The 25135-nt window shown below is 47.5% G+C and overlaps 1 protein-coding gene across 1 annotated transcript in view; it reads left to right on the top strand.

Moving 5' to 3' along the window:
• The window catches only part of LOC119178408 (uncharacterized), a 110364-nt gene that overhangs the window by 44565 nt on the left and 40664 nt on the right, over positions 1-25135 (top strand). Inside the window, exons 8-11 of the mRNA XM_075867406.1 lie at positions 6692-6848; positions 20776-20938; positions 21790-21908; positions 23922-24069. Coding sequence (XP_075723521.1) covers positions 6692-6848; positions 20776-20938; positions 21790-21908; positions 23922-24069 — 587 coding nt within the window. The remainder of the gene's footprint in view (positions 1-6691; positions 6849-20775; positions 20939-21789; positions 21909-23921; positions 24070-25135) is intronic.

The following is a 25135-nucleotide window of genomic DNA, read 5'->3' as shown; positions in this document are numbered from 1 at the left end:
CGCTGCGTTGGTGGGATGCAAACGTCTCGTTGCCGAAGGTAGAAAGAAAATCGACAGCGGCGAGTGAATGAACTGACGGAGACACTTTGATGGGTTCACTCATAGTTGGCGACAGGCCAGGAGTGCCTGATAAGGATTGTAAAGGACAGCGGCTAAGGGCATCGGTATCGTTGTGTTTATTGCCGGATTTGTAGATAACGTCGAACTCGTATTCTTGGAGACGAAGTATCTAGCGACCGAGACGTCCAGACAAATTCTTCATCGTCGACAACCAGCACAGAGCGTGGTGGTCAGTGACAACGGTCGAGTGGCGGCCGTGAAGATATGGTAGAAACTTCTAGATGGCCGAGACGACGGCGAGACACTTCTGCTCGGTGATGGTGTAGTTTTTCTCTGCTCATGAAAGGGTGCGACTTGCGTATGCGATCGCACATTCCTCATAACGCTCTGTTCGTTGCAGAAGTACAGCGCCAAGTCCTTGTCCGCTGGCATCAGTATGGAGGAGAGTGGGTGCGGCGTTATCGAAATGACCAAGCACAGGCTCAGACGTGAGGGCATGTTTCAAGGTGTCAAAAGCCATTCAACATTCGTCTGACCATACGCATGACGCTCCCGAAGAAAGGAGTTGGTGAAGCTGCGCAGCAATAGTGGCGAAGTCTAGTATAAAGCACCGGAACTACGGCGCAAGGCCAAGAAAGCTTCTGAGCTCTTTGACGCGTTGAGGCACCGGGAAGTGAAGAACGGCGGTAATCTTGTCGGGATCTGGCCGGATTCCATCTTTGCTGACGAGACGTCCGAGTACTTTAATGCTTTTGCTAGCAAAGTTGCACTTCTTGGTGTTGAGCTGAAGGCCAGCAGCTGCGAGACACGTCAGCACTTCATCTAGGCGCTGAAATGGCTGTGGGAATGTTGAAGAAAATATGAAAATGTCAAGGCAACATAAGCATGCTTTCCATGTAAGGCCCCGCAATACAGTGTCTATCAATCGTTCAAACGTTGCTGACGCATTGCAGAGGCCGAAAGGCATGACGTTAAATTCGTCAAGTCCGTCGGGTGTGGCAAAGGCAGTTTTTCCTTGTCATCCTCGTCCATTGGAATTTGCCAATAACCGGAGCGCAGGTCAAGGCTCGAAAAATACTCCACTCCTTGTGAGGAATCTAAGGCATCATCAATGCGAGGCAGAGGATATACGTCTTTTCTGGTTACTTTGTTTAAGGCGCGGTAGTCAACGCAGAATCGCACCAAACCGTCTTTTTTCTTACGAGAACGACAGGTGACGACCAAGTGCTTGAGGAGGGGCGTATGATGTTTTGCTTGAGCATATCAGCAACGTGCTTGTCGATGATCTCGCGCTCACTGGAACAAACACGGTATGGCCGACGACGGACAATAGAAGTTCCGTCGGTGTGTATGCGATGAGCCACTGCAGAAGTCTGGCTTAGAGCAGTGGAATGTACGTCGAAAGATAATTTGTGCTTAGACAACAACGCCAGTAGTTCGTCTGCTTGCGGGGGAGTGGGATCCCTGCTGATGGCATTGACGAGAGCCGTAGTAGGTGGAGCATCTGTTCGTATTGAACGTGATTCCACCAGACTGGTATCCGAAGCCACTACAGAGATAGGTTGTGTGTCCACGCTGGAAACTACAAGAATGCCCTTGGTCAGCAGAATCGGCTCATTGGTGATATTCAGTACTGCGAGAAATGCGGGGCCCTTGGAGAAGCGGACAAAATTCGATGAAAGTGCAATCCCTCTGGATAGACAACAGGCTGATGGACTGACTAGGACGTCACCGTGGTCAATGGAGTCAGACATAACCGTGATAACGTGCTCTTGGTTAGGTGGCACAAGTCAGTGGCTGCTCGTAGCCGAACACGTGATAATTTAGGGGAAATATCATCCGTCTCTCGCATATGTATGAGTCGTTGTCGACAAGAGATGGAAGCAGCAGCATCAGAAAGAAAGTCCCATTTTAAAATAAGCATAAAAGTACAAGAAGCCAGCACGGCAAACTGAATATGATGCCGGATCCCATCAATGAAAACTCTAATGGTGCACCGTGCTGATGACCGTATCTGCGAGTCATTTGCGCTACGTAAGGGAGTCCCAGTATAAGGTGTGGTAACCTTACGTAGACGAGTACACAAATCCGCATGAATAACAGAAATAGCAGCGCCCGTGTTCACCAATGCCTGAACTGGTACCCCTTCCGCATACACTAATAACAAGTTGGCTGGGCCCTCTGGAGGTCTTGGTGTTTGTTCGAGCGATGAAGCTTTCCCTCCAAAAACTGCACGAGCTAGTTTTGGGAGTGGTAGTCAGAAGTAGGTACAGCCGGTCTCAGAGGAGATGTTGAGCGTCGCAGAGGTGAAGGGGACTGGCGGCGTCCGGGATAGCAGGGGCGATATACGGCAAGTGGACAAGTCGGAGAGAAGGAACGTGTCGTAGGGCGTCGCTGGTACTGGTTCGGGGATGGCTCCGAATCTCTTTCTTAAACATCGTAGCCATGGCGTTCGTCCTGTTGGCGCTTGCGGCAAAATCGTGAAATATGGCCCCGAATACCACAATAGTAACATATTGGGTGAGGCGAGCGCCAGGGGCGTAGTGTGCTGGAGATGTCACAGGCACTGGTACTGGCGCTGGGACAGGTGAGTTTGGTGCAAATGCTGCTACGTTGGACTGCGCAGGAACAGGATGCGCGTGCTGAACCAAAGCAGGTGGCATGGCAGCGACTTGCGCATACGTCATGGGTGGTGTTGGTGGCGCCGTAGTGTTTGATGGGAGAGCGCCAGCCATGAATGAGAGCTCCTCTTTGATGATGTCACGCAGACCAGCAGATTGAGAGTGAGGCCGAGGGGCGGGTGCACATGACAACCCTTGCGCTTGAAATTCCTCGCGAATCAGAGTGCGATTCAGCGCACGCAAATCCGCATCCGAGGAAGGCCGGCTGTCACTGGCGTGTGGGTAGTCCGGGTGCAATCGAATGGCTTGGAGTTCATCAAGAGGCTGACATGTCGTGATGATGTCCTCAACGGTGGTGGGGTTTTAACAGCCAGAGCGTTAAACGAGACATGGCCTATCCCTTTGATTATGTGGCGAACACGATCAGCTTTTGTCATCGCCGAGTTCACGCGGTGGCAAAGGGCAAGGACGTCTTCAATGTACGAAGTGTACGTCTCCCCGGGAAGTTGGGCACGCCCATCGAGCTTTCGTTTCGACACTTCGGAATGGATGTTTGGTTTCCAAAATCATACGGTCTTGTTGAGCAGAAGTAGGCCAATCCGAGAAGCTGCTCTCGTGGTTAAAACACCACGTTTTCGCGACACCGGACAGATAGAAGGCGACGTGACGAAGTTTTTGAGGCTCATCCCATTGGTTATAAACACTGGTCATGTCGTATTCTTTTAGCCATACCTCGACGTCGTCCTTTGGAAGACCACAGAAGATGGGTGGGTTGCTCTGCCGGGCGTTGACAATCCACGCAGGAATGGTTTGTTGGACAGGGATGCTGAATGTTCCGGGCAGCGGTTCTTGAGCCATGACAGCAGAGGGGGGAAGCAAGCGGCGACCCGAATGAAGTTTCAGGGTAACGTGTCGTCGGAGAGGACTTGGGGATCGAAGTAGCCTCCACCACTCTGAAAGAGAGTAGCAGCGTTGGAGTCTCGACGGGGTTTATTGGTCCGAATCGCCTGATCAACCCTTCTAACGAAGACGACGTTTTGGTGATGATGATTATATACAGATGAAGAAGATGAAGGTCAAACGTTGTCAATATTGTGCTTACAATATATATATATATATATATATATATATATATATATATATATATATATATATATATATATGAAAGAAATCCTCCGTGAGAAGTTACAACGTGGTTTATTTTGACGTTTCAGCCAAAGTCTGGCCTTCATCATATATATATGTGCGTATGTGTGTGCGGCAGATCAATAAATTTCAGTTGATAGCCTGCACCTATTGTTGCTTGCTTGTCGTTCACGGCATAAAAGTCCTTTCGCAAGCTACAGCGGCCACGTTTTCTTACGCTACCGTTTTGTTGAAGTTACGTTCGTAGGGCTTCTTGTTCTAGAAGCCAGATGCCAACTTTTCTTTGTGAAACGCCGTAATTTCTTTCATTCGCACCTATTACCTCGTTCTATCGGCAAAAGTGTCTGTTCATGTTCATCTGTTTGGTGGTGGCGGTGTCATACCTAACGAAAAGCTTGATGGAAGCAATATTACGGAAACTAGGCTGTTCACAAATGAGCCCTCATAAGCGTGCCAGACACATTCATGCTTCCGCGTTTATTTTCCACTGGATAACGTTCGGTTCATCGTGGGCTGCACTGCAATGTTGTGTGTCTCATAAACAGCCTGAGGTCTTATGGAGGTGTCTCATAATTTGGCGTTGTCACTTTTCATTGTTGCCTTTCATTGTTGCTTTTTATTTTTTACATGTGGCCTTCAATGCACCAACCATAGAAGGAAATCAAACTCGTTTTTTAGAACTTAGCATCGTCCCACTAACTTAGCAGTTGTTATATTTAAAGGGGCCCTGAAACACTTTTTCAAGTAACCATGGGATGAATTCACTGAAAGAGCTCATTGCCTCTCGAATTCCACGCCGCAAAAATTTAAAAAATTCGTCTAGTGCCAGTGGAGTTACAAAGATTTGTCACATGCTGCAATTGCATGCTCTCTTCTCTCCTCGCGACGAAATCACTGGAGGCTAAGCAGGGAGGATACGTAGGGCCACAAAAAAACGTCACCCATGCTTGGCAACCTTGATCACTTTTTTCTCTCTTTTGTTCTTAGTATGTGCGGCTTTTTCAGTGCGATTGCGCGCACACGCGTGGACAAGTAGCGGCGTTCTGCAGAAACTATATAACAAGTGAGCGCGCAAAAGTTCAAATCTGCCAATGGCTGATAGATAGGTCGGTAACGTCTGATTTTGTAGGTATATAACGTGATTTGTAGAGAGAAGAAAAAGCTATTTTTAGCTGAATTTCAGAATTTGTTTTACATTGCAGGCCGCGTGTTGAACTATATTATTTGGCTCGCTTGTTGTCGAATGCCTCTGATACTAATCAGCAGCGTTATCTGACCACGCTCAAAAAGTGTTTCAGGGGCCTCTTATGTGTCTCCTGCTCAATTTTTATTTCGAAATTCATTTTTCATGTTTGAGAAAAACACTCAGTGACGCCAACCGATTTTGCTCTCCCATCTTTCACAAGCCTGACAAATAGAGCTCAAAGTGACCCTGCAACCCTTTATCAGCATGCTCAGAAAACGCTCCCGATGGGTCGTGAAAGTCCGGAGAACAAGGGAGACAAATAATGTTGTGGTGCACGTGACCAGGAATTTACGGGTGATTCCCTTAGTCAGCCAAAAGTTACTCCCTCTTCTCTGTCCTAAAATTATGCCATAGACGCGCATTTGTGTGTCATATATTCAAGTCTGCCGGCATTGTCTGAATTAAGAATCATTTGATTCATAGTTACCAACGCCGCCATGATATGCCACCTCGTGTGACCACGTGCTTTCTTGAAATCACACTGAAAGCTAAGCGCTCAAATAAAGTAAAGCAAAATAAGGTGCTGAATTGGGCGACTCAAGATTATGCATAAAATCACTTTCTTGACCGTGTGACAGCACCTTTCCTGCATAGTTTTCACTGTGGTCGCAAGTACAAGAGGAGGGATTAAGGGCAAACGATAAATCCCTGTAACTCCACTCGTACCAGATAGATTTGAATTGATTTTGCGGCATGTGTTTGGCGAAACATTCCGGGCTATTAATGATAATACTTAATCTTAACATCAAAAAGGGTGACCGGATCATTGTAGTATCACATAAAATGTTCCGAAAAGCTCACTATTTATTTGTTTAGGTGGACATGAGAAGAGTCAAGACATAGTTTAGTGGCTTATTTCACCTTTGTACAATTGAAAGAAAGCAATATGGTGTCGTCAAAAACGTGAAAGCAGACTTCCTGAAAACTTCGTTTGATCAGCGCTGTAGACGCACACGTGAGAGGAATGAATTCACTAACTGCTAGCACAATTATGCTTTTAATTTCTGAGGGTATTCTAGGCACATGCAGGAAATACCTAAGCATGTAGATAGAGCTCTAGTCAACCAAACTTGCCTTTTCTTCAAATAACACAATGTCATTAAAACTTCTCGGGTATTACATCCCAAAACTACGACTTAATTATGAGAGACCCCATGGTTTAGGGCACCGGAAATATAGATCATCTTGGCTTCTTTAACGTGTGCTGACATCACAGATCACACGAACCGCTGCCATTTCACCTTCATCGACACACAATCGCCACGGCCTCAATTTAACCCGTCGTCACTAGCCGAGCAACCTAACCGCTTCAACACTGCGGCCGGCGAAAATGCTCACAGTTTGACGCTAGCTCTTTACAGCAATGCGAACAATTGCTGCTCTTGGTGAATAATGGTTGATGATTAGGTGATCATTACATCTGGGTGCATTCACAAGCTCGATCACGGCAGTGACTAACCCATACCCTGACTTTCAAACGATCAGCTCTTCTTGTATGTTTTTTATTGGCCTGGCCTGAATTAGCCGAGATAAGCACACTATAAACAGCTTTGCGATACCAATTGCCAAGAGGTTGCATAAGCAGCGTCCTGTGTGCTATGCGTGTTGCTCGTTGCAGATGGTGCCGCCAAACTCTACTATGATGAAACACCCTCAGTGTGGCGCAAGCTGAGGTCGTACAGAGCCCTGGACAACTACGTGAAGATTAGCCAACGCTATTTTCCTGACTCGCGCTGGTTCCTTGGCATCTGGGGCAGCACGTTCAGCCGGCTCATGTGAGTTTTTCGCGACGCATGTGTCAAAAAAGTACTTAGTTAATGGTTGATTTATTGAAACGAACATTCCTCGATACAGAATTCAAATGACCTTCTAGATTACAAGCACAATAGCACTGGTGCATTACAACGGGATTTGCGACCCAGCAATAAAGAAAGATTCAGAAGTGTTTTCATCCATGCAGCTTAGATGGTGTGCCTTGATGTGCTACATGAAGGGTTCCTATTGTTTTTTCTATATATAGAATATGTTTTGTAGTATTCAGCAATGTCTCAACTAGTTGGATTTTACAAAACCGGCACACAGAAAACAGCTCTCAAATTTATGACTTCAGATTGTCATATTAACGTGCGTATGTGCTAGTTGTGGAAACACCGAAGCAGCACGAGTGTCCTTGGCCGAGGGCAGAGACGTAGAAGACGCTGCAGTTTTTTCCTGTGATCGATAAAGCGTATTTGTTCGGGTGTTTCGTGTGCTCGTCAATCCTGCGTCGTCACACTTGTGGAGGTGCTGGGTAGTCTTCATGCTTGGCACCCCTTCACGAAACCGATATTCAAGCCCGGAATCGCTACCACGCGTCGACACACCAGTCCATAGTTTCAGTCGTCGTCTGCAATACCTGGCTCTCGAGCTCAATTTCTTGCCAGAAACTACCAGCAATCGCTTGCCTCCTTCCGCCACCATGGCCACTGCAGCTCCAGTGCACATGACACTACAGAATACCATGACTCCTGATTGTTTTTATGGTGACACTTATGAAGACGTCCAAGACTGGCTGAACCAGTTCGAACACTGTGTAACGTACAAATAGTGCGCCACCCCAGAAGAAAAGCCCACGAATGTGTACTTCTATCTCAAAGACAACGCCGAAACATGGTACATCAACAGAGAAAGAAGCTTCGTGACGTGGGACGACTTCTACAACCAGCTGGTTGACACCTTTAATAGTGTCGACAGAAAGGAGTATGTTAAACGTATCTTGGAAGCTCCACTTCAAAAACCAAATGAGAGCATTGCTATGTTCGCCGAAGACATGACCCGTCTTTTCAGCAAGGCAAATCCCAAGATGCCAGGAGACAGGAACCTGCAGTATCTAATTCGAGGCGTGAAGGAGCAACTGTTTGCTGGGCTTGTGAGAAATCCCCCAACCACAGTAGCTGAGTAGTAGCTCTCCGACAACGGCAGACCTCTGCGGCAAGTCGTCTGGGAGACTTTGAGGGAGGAGCTTCGGCAACTTGATTTAATTCCACCAACAGAACCGATGCAGGCATTGTCTTTTGTCCCCGATGTTGTCCGGGATGAGGTTCGGCAGGCTCACTCTTCGTGTAGTTATGGTGATGTGCGATGACATTTTACTTCTGGTGATGCTGTCCGACGCCCCGTCATCGCACCTCCGGCACAGCGGACTCCAATGAATGGACCACTACAAACCCTGCAAACACAGCCGCTCTCAGCGCCGACGACTTTGCCTACCTTGCCGATTTCGCCGACAAGATAAATGCCGTATAGGCAACATGTGAACCTCACAACATGGTCCAGTAGTCAGTTCCTCTTGCCAACCAGCGTTAGAAAACCGATTTGTGGCATATCTCCCACCGTCGACCGGTATGCTTTTATTGTGGCGAAACTGCGCACGTCTATAGAGTTTGCCGTGATTGCGACGCTCAATACTCGAGATTTTCTCGCTACCTTGATAACGTTACGTACGACGATCGACGCACGTAAAACAACGCTCCTGTGAACACACGGCCGCAGAATCCCGTAATGCCCGGATCACGTTTTTCATCTCCTGCGGGGGTCAGTTCACCTGATCGTCGCAGTTTTGGCGACGTCAACAGGGGCAGGGCCCCTAGCCCGCAAAGAGGACACTAGACACAGCTATCTCGGGCGGCGGGGTTGCCATTAATCAGAATTCCGAACAGCTCCCATCGCAGACAAATGACAGCTCGAAACCACCAATGCCGAAGAAGACGACAGCAACAACAAATACGACGAATGAGACAACTGCCGACGTAACCAACGTTATCAGTGCTGACTCCGTTGTTCACATTGACGGCTCTTGTAGACACTGGCTTCCACTTTTCTATAATAAGCCTGCAGCTAGCCGAAAAACTAAAAGACTAAGGAAGGTGAAGATGCCGTGACACGGACCCAATATAAGAACTGCAGGAGGTCAGTTGATGAAACTTGTTGGAAAGTGCATGGCCCGACTCTTCATCGCTGCTTGCACCTTTGTCGCCACCCTCGTAATTCGTCACGAGTCCTGTAAACAGCTCATATTGGGAATGGATTTATTGCGCAAATACGGGGCTGTGATTGACATCCGCGACAGAAGCGTAACGTTCGCTTTAAGCTCGGACACTGCTACTGATGAGGAACACCAGCTAACTTGCTTCCGTATTGCCGATGACGATGTCATACTGCCACCACGAAGTTTCTTTGTCGTATTCGTGCATAGCGACACCTTACAAAACGGCATCGCGGAACACATCAAGGAGCTCGCATTCACTAGCGGCATTTCTGTTGCCAGGGCTGTCATCACTGTTATTGATGCATGTACTGAACTCTTGTTGACAAATTTCAGCAGAGAACACCGCCACATAGTTAAAGGCATGGCTGTTGCCTATTTCGACGAACTCGCTCAAATAGAAGATTGTCATTTATAGAAGGAAGCACCAGCATCTACTATCACTACACCGACACCTGTCGAAGTTAGTCCAACGTTATCTCCCATTGAGCGAGACCACCTTCTCACGCTGGTCAACAAGTTCCACGGCTGCTTCTCAACCACATCAAGAGTTGGTCAAACGGCACTGACTAAACACCGTGTCATCACGGATTCCGACGCCATACCCATCCGGCAAAATTCTTATCGTGTAGCCCCAAAAGAGCAAGAAGCAATTCAAAAACAGGTGAAAACGATGCTCGAAGATGGTGTTATTCGGCCATCTAACAGTCCTTGGGCATCACCAGTAGTACTCGTCTTAAAGAAAGACGGCAGCTTGCGTTTCTGCGTCGACTACCGGAAGCTAAATGAGATCACAAATAAAGACGTCTATCCTCTGCCGCGTATTGATGATTCATTGGATAGACTACGAAACGCATGCTAATTTTCGCCCATGTACTTGAAAAGCGGCTATTGGCAAAATCGAGTGGATGAGAGAGAACGTGAGAACAGCGCCTTTGTTACGCCCGATAGAATTTATAAATGTCAGTTACTTCCTTTCGGTTCGTGTTTGGCGCCAGCAACATTCCAGCGTCTGATCGACACGGTTCTGTCAGCACCTAAGTGGTAAAGCTGCTTGGTGTATCTCGATGACGTGATTGTCTAAACGGCGACTTTCATAGAGCACTTACGAAGGCTCGAAGCAGTTTTGAAGTGATACGCTTGGCTGGTCTTACTCTAGAACCCGAAAAGTGCCACGTCGGCTTCCACACACTTCGATTCCTCGGTCACGTTGTGAGCAGCCAAGAGATCCGACCCGACTCCGATAAAGCTGCCGCCGTTAATAATTTCCCGACGCGATCAGGCAAAAAATCAGTGTGACGTTTTTATTGGGAATCTGTGCCTATTACCGACAGTTTATTGCCAATTTCTTGTGCATGGCATGGCCATTGACACAGTTTACTCGAAAAGATATCCCCTTTACATGTGGCGAATACCAGCAGGACGCATTTTACGAGCTTCGTCAGCGCATGCAAACACCGCCCGTGCTCACCCACTTAGATGAAGACGCGCCAACAATACTTCATACAGACGTTAGTGATGTGCGTCTTGAAGCAGTGCTCATACAATCGAAGGACAACAAGCAAATGGTGATCGCCTACGCCAGCCGGACGCTGTCCCGATAAGAAGTTAACTATCTACGACGGAGAGAGAATGTCTTGCAGTGATGTGGGCAGTCTTGAGGTTTCGTCCTTGTTTGTACGGCTGCCCATTCACCGTCATCAGCGATCACCACTCGCTCTGTTGGTTAATCAACTTGAAAAATTCACCTGGCCGTCTTGCGCGCTGGAGTCTTTGGCTCAAAGAATTTGACTTCACTGTTGCCTACAAGTCGGGAAAATGACACACCGACGCAGACTGTCTTTCTCGATGTCCTGTTGAGACGGTACCACCGCATGACAACGACGACACGACTTTTTTGGAATTGTGGACATTGCCGCCTTTTCTCAACAGCAGCTCGACGACCATAAACTGCCACCACTCATAAATTACCTACAAGCGTGAACGCATAGCGTGCTGAAGTTATTTTTGAGAAGGCTGCCATCGTCCTGCTTGCGGAATGACGTTCTTTATCAAAAGAACTTTTAGCCCGCCTGCAGCAGATACTTGCTCGTCGTTCCTTCTTCGCTTCACCGTGAAGTACTGCAAGCCTGCCACGACGAACCTACCACTGATTACTTGCGTTACGCAAGATTACTGGCGAGGTTGACGCAAAACTAATACTGGCCAGGACTTGCGACAACGTTAGACGCGATGCTCCCGCATGAAAATGATGGCATGAGACGGACACCGAAGACCCAGCGAGCAGAGAAAGCCAGACAACCTGCCAGGTTGCGAATCACCCAACAACAAGACGACGACGCCAAACATTGCACCAACGGCACAGAACTGTAATATACAACGTGGGTGAAAAAGTGTGGTCTGGACACCTATTCGTCAGCGTGGGCTCTCCGAAAAGCTGTTGCGAAGGTACTTCAAACCCTACAAGGTTCCGCGTCGTATCAGTGACGTCAACTACGAGGTTGTTCCGGACAGCGTTTAGTGTTCTAAGCGCCGCAGACATTTGCCAGAAATTGTCCACGTGCTTCGGATGAAGCCTCACTGTCAGTGGCTAACTGTGCCTTTTTAGTTTTGCTTTGCTTGTCGAACGTTTACCGTCGGGGTAATGTTTTTTAAGGGGGAATAATGACGCGCATATGTGCTAGTACCGGCGACAACGAAGCAGTGCGAGTGTCCTTGGCCGATGGTGGAGACGAAGAATACGTTGCAGTCTTTTTTTCCTGTGATTGATTAGGCGTATCTGTTTGAGGTGCTTTGTGTACTCGTCGTTCTCACGTCGTCACAGTATATATATAGTGTAGAGGAAGGAGGCAAAGACAAAACGTTTGCTACAGGCCGGCTGCTATTTATCTGCTTCATTTTCCTCTACTTCGTAACTTAGTCAATCATCACGTGCCAGCGGTGCTGTCAATCTTACACTTGGCCAGGATTGCGACGTAGTATGACCAGCTGGTAGAATCGTTTGTGGTGAGCGGTATCGAGTGTACTGTAGTGGTATTGTTGCGCCGTGTTGGATTTGGCCAGCTGGGTGTGCCGAAAAAAGCCAGACACGTGTCTCATGGGGTGCGAGGCACGAGGAATCAAGAACGGCCTAGCTCCTTGCCTGCCTAGACGCTGCAGCTGTGACAGCCTTCGGCCTCGTCACCACCGTCTCATCTCTGGCTCCTCAACATATGGTGAGCCGGACGTCCGGGACACCATATGTTTGAGAAACGAGACGGCAGCTCATGATGCCGTGCCGTCGTCGCGGATCTTTATTTGGGACGCGGGTGTAGGCGAGGTCGCAGCTGCAGTGTCAAGCCAGGCAAGAAGCTAGGTCATTCTCTTCTCGTAGCTCGCACTACACGAGCCACGTGGCTCCTTCTTTTTCGGCGCGGCCAGCTGGTCAATTCTAGCGTGGCACTACAGTATGTCTTCTTTACGCCACGACATGTCTTGTGTAGCTGCCGAAACTTCGACAGTGACTTTGGCACCCTCGCGGTGGGTGCATCGGTCGCACTGCGAAAGGGTGCCCGACACTGCCGCGCACTTCTGTGAACACCACTGGCTTTGTCAATGGGATCGTTAGAGGGTTTGATCCTCGGGCGATGGCGTTGAGCGCGTTCCTGCAGGTACTGCATTCGGATGGCATTGTCTCCTGCGGGAAGGTCACAGCCATCGCTGTTGCTTCTTTCGCACTCCGGACGCAATCGGTGATTTACTAGAGACGTCTCTCAGGGAATGTTTATCACACACGCAGGCGTCCACTGACTGCGGCATCCAGACCAGTGGCTTAGACTGGTCTGGGCTGATCTCGTTATGACGGGACATGACTACATTCTGTAGAAGTAAAGTGTGCGCCGTGGTGTTACAGGCAATCAAGAGAGAGTGGAGAGTTGAGTCATGGTTCGCCTGGCAGGGCAAAGGCCGCGCGCCCAGAATATGTCGAGCTTGGTGGCGGCATAGCCAACTGTTGATGCTCGAGGGGATTCTTGTTATTTGTTTTCGCGCTAAAGGACTGCGATGAGAAGTCGAGCTGGTGCCCTGCGTGAGCTCGATGTGTGGGAGTGAGCACATTTGTAAACGGCCATGCTACACCGTGTCCCTCCCTATCTTGTTTGGCAAAAGCTGGCGGGGTGGTAGGTGGCTGTGATGCACCCGCGAAGTTGTGATCCTCACATCTACCATTCGCGGTAGAAAATTGGTCGGCAGGAATAAAATTGCAAGTGTCAGAAAGGAGACCGAAAAACAGTAGTAAGCCTTGCACACCACTGGGGCCAGGGTTGTTGTTGCAAATTATCATAGTAGTGTCATGCTTCGGCCACACCATGAAGGTGATCAATGACAATCATCATTTACGTTCTTCTGACCAGGTGCAGGGGGTGCCCAGTGAGTTGATGGCCTTAGTCTATCTCGAAACGTCGTCTTGAATGCCGCAGAGCTCTGGTAATGCCGAAAAAAAAGTCCACAGTGAAACGTGAGGCGAGAAACCGGAGTCTGCCTACGCCAAGCAGCCCAGTTGCTCAGAGAGCTCTGTGAGTGATCAACGGAGTTTGTGACAATTCTCGTGTGGGCAGGAATAAAGTTCTTGTGAGGCGACCGCAGCCAACATGACCTTGAGTGAGCACAAAGTTGACAATGCGCCCGGTGAGAGCTTGGAACTGAACGCTAGCAAGGTGTCAGTCGTGACGCGAAGTTGGGCGATAAAGTGGTGCAGCTTGGTGGCTCTGTCGAATTATTCAATTGGAGACACAGGGCCGGCATCCGCGGAGTGTACAGTGGCTCTGGGCCTCCTGGTGAGAGAATGTATGGCCAAGGACGCGTGGACGGCGTCCCTTGGAGATCTAGTAGTGGTAGGAAACGAGAACACGGGAACCATGCCACTGGAAGCGTCAACGACGTTCCCAGGCAAGCGAATCCTGTGTGATGAGTCGTGGCCTAATTGTGTTGTGACCACAAAGCGGTGTTGCGGCGCCGAGTAGGCCTCCACACCGTACTCAGACGAGGATTGAAGCACCAACAGCTTTCCAGGTAGCGACGAGGCATGTACGCCTTCCATAGGGAGACTTGCCCATGCGCAGGGTGGCCACGACGTATCTCGTCGCAGGGCGAGTGGCCCGGAACTGTAATGGCAGCCTGAACGCCATCAGCTATTGGTGAGATCTGTACTTGCCGCGAAGGTTGCCTTGCGGGTTCTATCAGCGCAGAAGCGTAACGGCGTTCCTCTGGAAGACGGATTAACTCAAGCTGGCAGCTGAGGTTCACCAAAGCCTTTTGACGACTGCGCCATTGTAGGAAAATGAGGCAAAGAGACAACGCAATTGCTGAAGCCTGGCTATTCCTTCTCTGCCTCGTCATCCTCTACTTCGCAGCCTAGTCAATCAACCGCGCCCCAGTGACGCTGTCATTCGTATAATATTTATTGCAGCTTCGGCGCTAAGTTGCTATAACGCGATTTCATGTGAGCCTCGGCAAGTTCGATTCTCAGCAATTAGCTTAGACTCATCACAAAGCGTAGGACCGGGCCTCAGCTTTAGTCATTTTAAACTTAAAATCCTTGTGCTGGAAGGTATCGCCTAATAAAAAAAGTTGATTCTCGCTCTCTTTTTTCCCGTCCCTCTTTCTACAGTGATTGACTTTTCACAGTTTTAGCCTACGTAACATTCAGGGGACTATACAAAATCATGACAGGGTTATAATAAATAGCACAAAAAATGTGGTGCCAATAGAGCGCGTTGTCAGTAAGCACCATGGCAAAAAAATAACTATATTGACACGTACAGTTCAAAGGAACACTTTAATACAATAGCTAAAATGGGCGAACTTGTGCCCTACAAACAAACAAGTTAGAGAAAAATGTCTGTTTTGAACATCTTCGCTTCTTCCAAGTTCGACAGTTCTTTTTCTTCTCTTCTACCGCGCAGCTCAAACGTGCCTGAGTTTTCAACGTCGATCTTGGTTGTCCCCACTGGCACTTCGCTTGCTTTGTTTCCCACGCTCATCACAGGCAACATTGATGGCGTCGCAAACTACTGGCGCGCGAACTCTAATTGCATCTTGCGTCATTACCCCGCTTCCGAGAACGCATCGTCCCGATGCTTGTTTAAGGTCCAGGACGGTGTTGTATAGTATTTACACCGGTAGTAGCAGGCATCATGCAGCGGTGGTACTTCATTGCGCATTGTCTTTCATGGTATGGCTTCATTCAGATGACTTGCACAGTTTCTGTTGGATGCAGCCGTCTGTATGATGTAACTTGATCTTCTGGGACTTCATAATTGAAAGGGTCTAGCTGGCTGGCGAAGCACATTATAGGGGCCAAATTAACGTTGAAGTAGGTTTTTGGAGAGCCCACGTACGTGTACGGGTGTCCACACCCTCAATTTGTCTCCAGAAGCGTACTTGACGTCTCTTCGTCGAAAATTTTACCTATCGGCATCACCTTTCAATGCTGCTGAATGGTATGTCGTGCCAGCTGCCTTGATTATTCAGCTGTTTGCGTGATGTCACTGGTGCTATGGTCATTGTCGGAGTTATCATCGACAAGTAACATTACATCGAGGGGCGTTGTGGCTGTTAGGCCAAAGACTAGTTGAAAAGGTGTCCTTCGCGTTGTCTCTTGCACAGCAGTATTGTATCCGAACGTTGCGTGCAGTTGTATTCTGTCCGAAGTTCGATGTTTTACGTCGACGTACACCGACAACATGTCAGTTGGCAGATGTAAGTTGATCTGTTCTGTCAATTTATTCGCTTGTGGATGATATGCCGTAGTTCTCCTATGACTTGTGTATGTCAATCTCATGATGGAATGTGTCAGGTCAGCTGTAAACGCTATTCCCTAAACCGTGATTAGCACAGCAGGAGCTCCCTACCACAGTACAATGTTGGTCACAAAGAATTGAGCTACTTTCACAGCCTGTTTCCTAAACAAGCTATGCCGTCTCCGCATATCTAATTATGAAGGCTGTTGCAACAATGATCCGTCGCTTCCTTGATAACGACGTTGGAAATGGGCCAAGTAAGTCCATCTTCACTTAAGCGAAAGGGGCGTCTGGTAGTGCATTAGGTTGGAGGAAACCAGCTAGTTTCACTGGTAGTGTTTTGCGCCTTTGGCCATCCCAGCAGATTCTTACGTAGTTATGCACAGAATTCAGCAACTTTACCCAATACCATTTTGTGGCAATACAAGACAGCGTTCTGCTCACACCCAAATGTGATGTTGATGGGTCATCGTGGCATGCTTCGAAGATCTCGGGTCATAGCACTGTCGGAACGACATAGGAGAATTTCTTTGGACCGGGTTCAAAATTTCTTTTGTATAGAACGTCATTTCGGAGAATAAACGGCAACAGGCTTCGGGAAAAAACACGAGGAAGGTGAACGCGTTGTCCCTGCAAGTACTTGATCAACAGCACATACTCAGGATCAGATTTCTGCAGCTGTACCATCTCTGATGCAGCGACAGCTCCCCAAAAAGAACCTCCTATTCGCTAACCGTAGAGGTCGCTTCCATGAAATCAACCGGCGCACGTGACAAACAGACAGCATTACTGTGCTTGCGACCAGACTTATAGACGACTGTTACGTCGTATTTATGTAGTCGTAGGCTCCATCTCGCAAGACTTCCTGATGGCTTTTTGAGATTTGCCAGCCAGCACAGTGAACAGTGATAGCTGATTGCTCGAAAAAGTCTACCGTATAAGTATGGCCTAAACTTGCTTAATGCCCAAGCAACCACAAGCCATTCTTTTTCTGTCATTGAGTAATTGGCCTCAACCTTCAAAAGTGTACGACTAGCATACGCACTAACCTGCTCTACACCATCTTACCACTGAACGAGAACACCCGCGAGACGCAAGTTGCTTGCTTCAGTGTTGATATCACATCTGGGCTTCCTCGTCAAATTGTGCGAGGACTGGATGGCTCTAAGGATGGTGTTGCAGCTCATCGAAGGCATCCCTCAGTTGCTTCACCCAAAAGAAAGGTGCGTCTTCCTATTCAGTCACGTCAGAGGTTCGACGATCTTCGACAAAGTTTTGACATAGCGCCGGTAATAAGCGCGAAGTCCGAGGAAGCGTCTACCTTCCTTTTTGTTCGTTGGTTTCGGAATTTTTGTATTGCCGTGGTCTTCTCAGGATCCGGGCAAATACCTTCAGTGCTGACAACTCGCCCCCCCCCCCAAAAAAAAAGGAGCTCTTGGAAGCCGCGGGGGCATTTCGGTGACTTTATTGTCAGGTCCGCCAAACAAAGAGCTTCAAGCATAGAACAGAACAGAAGGTGTTATTGTGCTAAATGAAGAAGAATACATGTGCATGATATACAGAAAGAGGTCCCATAGTCAGAGACTGCAAGGGGACCTCTTGTACAATGTAGAATTGAGAATGATTGTGATGTACGTAGCAGGGAGACATAGCTACAGTAAAATGCAATTGAAACAAATAAAGTAAGAATGTACCCTTGTAGATCGTAGTCGTTCGAAATGCTGCTCGAAGGTAGCCGAAAAAACCACAAAATTGTAAAGATAAACGAGGCAAGAATGCCACTTCAGTCCGGAGAGCACACAGTCCACCATCCGCTGAAATTTCGTGGGAGCAGAACAAAGGCAGAATGGAATCGTATAGCCTGTTCGGTATCACGAATGCAGTTTTCTCACGACCTCGTTTGTGCAATTTATCTGCCAGTACCCACTTTTAAGCTCTAGGAAAGAATACAACTTCTCATCTCCTAGTCTATGTGAGAGTATCGTCAATCCTGGGGATAGGATAAAGAACTTCGCATTTTGTAGTTTATCAAGAGTATCGTCCATCCTGGGAAGAGGATAAACATCTCGCTTAGTGACGGTAGTCTATACAGAATCGTAATTACTGTTCTTTCTTCTTTACAACTACCATCGGTGATGCCCATGAAATCGCCGACGGCTGAATTACATCGTTTTTGTGCATTTCCGGGACCTCAATTTCGATCGCTTCTCTTTCCTTTTGTGACCCCCTAATGGGTTCTGGCAAATGGGTCTGACTGATTCGTCGACAACGATGCAGGTGTTTCGTGATTGGCGTTCGTCGGACTTTGGATGAAGTTGAAAAGCACACGGCGAATTCTGTCATGAGGTTTTCTGTCTGTCTCTTTTGACTTGGTGACTGTGGTTGGTATATGTCGAAGCATTCTAGTACAAAACCTACGTACTGAAATTCAGGTAGTGACGCCTCCGAGGTGTTCAGGTTTGCAACTTGGACGAAGCCGTGTATACTTGCCATGATCGTCCCCTTCGCAGGGTGCTGTACTTCATTCCCAAAGTTTGTCAGCAAGACGTTAGCACATTTTTCATGAAGCTGCATAAGGACCCTTGCAATGCAGATTCTCTATTCGGGTATGAGCGCAGTGCTGCTGCCAGAGAACCCTTTATGGTCACTGAATGCATTGCTTCTTACCCGTGCAGCTACGCTGGACCTAGGAGGTACCGCCACGTTGTCGTCGAATTACACAGGTCATTGACTTTTTCTTCAGTTTCGAACGCCGCAATGGTGTCTTCTCAATGGTGCTGTCGAGCGAAGATGATGTGGCTGAAGGTCACGAGAGTGCTGACGAGATGACAGGTACTGCTCGATCTCGAAAGGAGGCTCCCCGTTCCGAGGTCTAGGTGTGATCACTGAGAATCCCCAAAGCCTCGCCTGGTGGTACTAGCACATTCGATACAGGTGGCCGGCCTCTCCACAGTGGTAGCAGAGAAGTGCCCTCTCAGGAGTGCGCTGTATATCAGTCTTCCTTGCTCTCTTACCCGGTGGCGGGAGTGTGTTTGGTGGTGCAGTGCTGTACACCAAAGTGGCTGCGATGTTTCTACGCACGGGGGGTTCATGCAGTAGAGCTTCGGCTTATGAGACTCTCGGCGATTACGATGGTGACACTTCTGGCTGGGCCTACTGCTTAACTTCCCGAATGGGCTGGGGAACCCAAAGCGCGAGTCTGACTTCCTAACGCGTGACGTTGGCCAGTGACGACAGAGCTCGAGCGCTGTGGTCGAGTCGCTGCCTCTGGAACTCTTCTCGTACCACGGACCTCACGAGTTCACGTAAAAACTACATACTGTTTCCCAAGGCAGTGGATGCTGCGTCAACAGTGGTGATGCCCAGATCCCGGTTGCACATCCTCGCTCGTTGCTGAAGCGTTCTTTTTATTGTGACCACCTCCGAACAGAACTCCGCAACGGTGGATGGTGGATTCCTAACTAAATCAGCAAAAAGTTCCTGTGTTACGCCTCGCATTAGCTGGCGAAGCTTTTTGTCCTCGCTCATGTTAGGGTCTGCTTCGCAGAAACTGCAGGGCTGTCCTCTACATACATTACCATGCTTTAATTTTTCCGCTAGTTCCAAGCTTGGAGAGTGGTCTCGGCTCTTTCCTTGCAATCCGTACTCGGGTAGGTGGCAAGTAGCTCCCGTCGAAATTCATGCAAAGTCGAGACGGCAGCCTCGTGGCTTTCGAACCACGTTCGTGCAGAATCTTCCAACACAAGATAAACACGTCATAGCGTCAGAGAAGCATCCCAGCCATTGACCTTGGCGACGCGCTCAAATTGCTGGAGCCAGTTCTGCGCGTCTTCGTGTGTGTCACCGCGGAATGGTTCGGGCGTCATCGGCGGATATTCTGCAATTTGTGCTGGCGCGGCCTGGGAAGTCATCTCGGCAGCGTCTCCACTGAGAACTGTGACTGTCTTTGCACAATGCAAAGGGGAAAACTCAATGCCTTCACCGCGTAGGCGATGGCTGCTACACTGGTGAGCATGGGGCAGATCGGTGGTTCCGAGTTTCCTTTGCTATGAATTTCCTTTTTCAAGTTCAGAAGAGGTTGGGTTCATACCCTCACTCTTACCCCAGATTCATCATGCACTGTTGAGAAGTAGACTTTAATAAAATAGTTAAAATTGGTGGTCTTGTGCCCTACAAACGAACACGTCAGAGAAAAATGTCTGTCCTGAACACCTTGACTTCTTCCAAGTTCGGCACTTCGTCTTCTGTTCTTTGGCACAGCTTGAACGTGCCTGAGTTGTCAATGTCGATCCTGGTAGTCCCCACCGGCGCCTCGCTTGCTCTGTTTGGCACGCACACCACACACAACAATAAGGGCGTAGCAAATGGCTGGCGCGCGAACTCTAAATGTATCTTGTGTCAATATATATAAAGTAAAGACAACTGTAGGACTACGCTTTATTTGTACCACTAGAACATTCGATATTTAGGTGATTAATACTAAGATTGATACCTGTCACATGGGCCCAAGACACTGTTCGATTGCACTTCAAGTAAATAATTGCAAGCTTTGTGTACTTAAAAGCATAATTTGTATCACTTGATTATGTGTTAGGAATGTCAATGAATGTATGCTACAACACTGATAACTCGCCACAGGCAGAAGTCACACAATAATTGCTGATGCCGTAATATCCTAAGCGTTGAATGTAGAAGACTGCGAAAGCTCTAATGCGCAGTTCTAACAGTATGTTTGTATCGGTTTTTTTACAACAAATAACATCGGCTCCAGCTTTGAAACTTTGCCCATAGAGCGACAGTATATCCATAGGCCACACGAGTATTTATAACCGCCGCTCCTTTTGTACACTTATGCGGCTCCAGTAAAATGGACGGCTTGTTGTCTTTTGATTGCCACAGGGCCAGTCTATGGGATGGCGACGTGTTCCGCAAAGCACTTCGTGCCACTTTGCGGAGTAACTTCAGCGAGAAGTTGACAATGAGCGACTTCAATGGTTTTGCTGTAATTAACACCATCATTCAGGACACCAGAATACTGGGTCGTGCCAAGTCATTCGGAGAGGTACGCACTCACTGGACACTTCTAAGGCCGTCAGTAAATAGACAGTTTTGCTTATTGCTTTATATTCAGCTTGATGACTATTCCTGACATCATCAATAAAACAGTAGTAATATCTCAAGAAACTCTAATCGATTTGAGAAGAGCGATAAAAATGGAAATGATGAAACATTTCACTGATGGAAACAACAAAAACGACAACTCTTAACTAAAAGCATCTAGTTGGTGGTGACAGAAATAACAAACACTTTTTGAAGTCCATCTCTAATATTTTGTCGCAGTCGACTATCTACCTGGAAAAGTGAATTAGTAGCCTGTGTTCATAGGTAGCCTACCACCTCCGCCTCCTGAGAGCCTTAATAAACTTGTTTGTTTTTCAAATTCAGAATAATTGTCCCCAAGCCGACATTACAGCTTGGAGGGACCTCGCCGTGCATAGCTTAATCGCAACTTGAGCAGTTTCATCTTTATATGTGCAACGTTGGGAATTTCGTAGTCCTTTTTCCAGATTTGTTGTGTCATGTGCGCAAGTTCTTTTTCAATTTTACAATTCTTGAACAGACATGTTATTAAACTGTGTCGGCACGTTATGATCTCGAGGTACTTTGCCATAGTTTGTCTCGCAAAATGAAGCCTGCTCTTTTCTTGTCTTTTACCCCTGCGTCATCACAACAAGAACGGCAGTCTTGGAGCCATTCGTATTTGGTTGCTTATTCCTACATTCATGTAAATCCTATCACCACAGATTCAAATTCAAATGGTACAGCGCTAATACGCTAATATCCATGGCAATCCAAAACCAAGTGCCCACTACTTCCGAGATTGTTGTTCACTTAAATTGTTCGAACGCGCAGGCCTTCCGGGCTGCAAATGAGCCCATACTGGAACCCGACTGGATCTACATTCACACGGCAGCCATTTGGCCTGGTGGCAACAGTCGTGTCCCCGAAGCAATGGTTTTCGATGTTATGAGGTACGGCATGGCCTTTAGAAATTTTGGCTTTGGAAAGCCAAAATTTTAATTCGATCAAAAAGTGGCACGAGAATGATGTATCTATTTATTGAATGTGTGAACAGTATTACAATTTATTTACAGTGAAATCTGTTATGAGATTACAGCAGCTACCCATTTTGGTGGCGTGGATGCCTGCTGCCACACGGGCCGCCATCGACGGTGCCCTCAAGCGCTATCCCGTACAATGTGAATTAAAAAATCGCAACAGTGCGGAATTCAAAACAAAGCCCTCAGCTTGCCAGTAGATTATTTCACCGTGAACCTATGCTCAGGCTTGAAACTAATTCGTGCGGAGGCACTACACAAATATCGCAGTAGTCACGACAGGAGATTTTATATAACTGGTAGATGAGTAAAACCGCCAGCAGGCATCACCCGATTTTAATTGCGTAACAATACTGAGATATTTAGGTCCCTACATGTTACAATGTGTTCAGCCATAAATAATCACAAGTCACAGCGCCAACAAAGATCAGAAAACGCCCTACGAATGTGAAAACAGTACCTCACTTCTTTCGCAGAATTATTGTGGAATGGGTGCTTCCCTGTTTTGAAATATTCAACTTTTGGCACAATTGGTAAAATGTAAAGTAACTGCAGTTGCACTACTTGCCCTGAGAAATTTTACAAACAGAACTTAAAAAGGCACACCTTCAGCTTTTGTTACATTACTGTAATGCGTGTCCCGCGCAGGCCTGCTCTTTAATTACGATAATCTTTCACGGGGTGCTTGAACGCAGAAATTTAGGCCTGCTTTTTTAACATTCGCCTATCCGTCAAACAATTCAAACAATCGGGAAAGTTTAAGCCCTTGTTCAACAACTGGCTCCATGCACACTTGTGAATATTGTCGATCAAAAACGATAGTACACGTATCTGAGGCGCCACATCAATGGTAGTGTGTTTCTTTGACAGAAAATGCATAGATACATAATTTTAAAGACCATAGTGTTTGCTGCAATGCATTGACAGTTCGAACCTATTGAAAAGTAGGTGTTTCCGAGTGTTCGCTAAGACGACACGCTGCAGCCACCTACCAGTGGCTCTGCGTTCTACATTGTTTTCGTTTCCCGTCATTACTACCTTACGGCGTTCATATTCAGGCAGCGCCTCCGAACAGAAGATCGTATTTCGTCGACGTTTGCCCTAAGACGTGCGGGGGCACGCCCATTTGTTTTTTTTTCTTTTCTGTCATTGACGTCACCTCACTTTGCCCATCCTAATTGGCGCATTTGTGCATAGCTACGCAATCGCTGTCTAGTAGTTGAGTGGCAAGACCGGCTACTGGTCTACTAGGCCGCCATAGCTAAACATCGGAGTGAGAATTATATTGCGATGAACAGCGTGTGGTCTTCTGCCGCAAGCACACGTTACTTGTTAAATAACGGTGACTCACGTACCGAGTTCATCATAATTTTATTTAAACGTATAAAATACCAGAAAGAGTGACGCTCAATGGCGTTGTCTGCCATGTGCATATCTAAGCCTGACTGGAAAACAGTCCCGACTGTCCAAAAATGCAGTTGACAGCCCAGTGGTCGCGTCCAAATTGCACTACTTACAGATGTGACATCTGATTGAATGGCATATGTAACGCAGGCACCTTTTGTTTTTTTCCCTCGTTCATAACTAGCGGGAAATGGTGTGCTTAATGAAGAGATGGTGGGAGGAGTTGTGATATCAATACAATGTATTCGTCCTGATTGTGTCACAATATATACTCTGCATGCAAACGAAGAGTCAATCCTCGTTTGTTTTTGATGACGGAGCGAAATCACTTAAGATGCAGTAAAAAAAAGTCTTGGAAAAATTGGTTTGGAACGCTGTTGGCATTTCCCTAAGAAGAAAGCTTGAGCGAATCAGCACATTTCTACCCATCTGTGCCGGCAAGGGCTCCATGAGGCCCAGCTCTTTCTATTGTGCATGTGTATTGCTTTATTATATAACTTGTTTTCTGGTTTCCACGCGCAGGGACGCCAACGTAGTCGGGGTGAGCACAAGCAATACTACCGACGAGAACAACATTATCCTGGGTCGAGCAGGCGGCAACGTCTCTCCCTATAAAGCAGCTTCCCCACCGAATCCACTTAAAGCAGTCGCTCCAGGCACCCGAGGAATGGTTGGCAAAGCATTATCTCTTCCTTATTTGATGACTGCGGTGTCTATGATGTCATTCCTGCGTTGACATTTTTGTTGCTTCTCACATTCATTAGCTTCTTATTTGCTCCTTCTTACCGATGGCGAGCACCACACGTTATACGACAAAGACTGCGCAAACACTATAGGCACACACGGGTGCTCCCTTTCTCGGGTATACTCGTAAAAATGCTTCACTACAAACTAGGAATACGGTGTTTGAAATGTGGTTTGTGCATAATGTGTTGTGCGCATTGCCGACGTCAGCATTTGTCACCGCAGTTACCGGCATGTGCCGTTGTTCGACTGCAACTGTACTGATCGTATATCACTGTGGCGTCGCTGATGCTGCTCAGACGTCAGTGCTTCACTCGTGAATTGCGAAGCATCTATAGAGAAAGACTATCATGCCCCATTGTACGAAGTGTGCGGAGTGTGCACCACCACGTTCGGTATTAATTAAGCAGTGACTGGCGTTATCGCAAAAGCTTTCATATAATAGAAAGGTTGGCGAGATAAAATTTATGCATTCGCGAAAAAACAAAACTTGCCTGATGACAACAAGAAAATCCAGACAGAGGACGCAGGATAAGCGCTCTTCCACTTTAGTACATCTGCGTGTTCTCCGTCATCGCCTTGCTGATTTTGTATGCTTTTATAATGCTTCGGCCTGATTTCCGCACTTTTTTAGTGTACAGGCATAAGGTTAGACGAAGCTAAGATGTGTGGTATACCCCAAAATGAGTGACACGCTTAGACTGCAGAAGCTAGGCACACAGCGCAATACCCGCTCTACTAATGGCCACAGACGAGAAACGTGGTTTGCGAATCAGACGCTAGCGCGATGTAACGAATAACTGAAAAAGATAGTGAACTACCTACATGAATCCTGCTTTTTCAACCGCGGTGGCGCTTCAGCTTCTGTAGGTGGTCATTCGTACGAAGTATTCTTGCGGTGACTTTGTGTTTGTGGATTGGTAATCTGCATCGACTTCGCAAGGTTCTTAAGTGATTGCTCCCGTGCATGCATCGGCTTTCTAGAGGCCTTG

This window comes from Rhipicephalus microplus, chromosome 1 (assembly GCF_043290135.1).
Source record: "Rhipicephalus microplus isolate Deutch F79 chromosome 1, USDA_Rmic, whole genome shotgun sequence".
Lineage (NCBI taxonomy): Eukaryota > Metazoa > Arthropoda > Arachnida > Ixodida > Ixodidae > Rhipicephalus > Rhipicephalus microplus.
The sequence above is the reverse complement of the archived record's forward strand: the minus strand, read 5'-3'. Positions and strand labels throughout refer to the sequence as shown.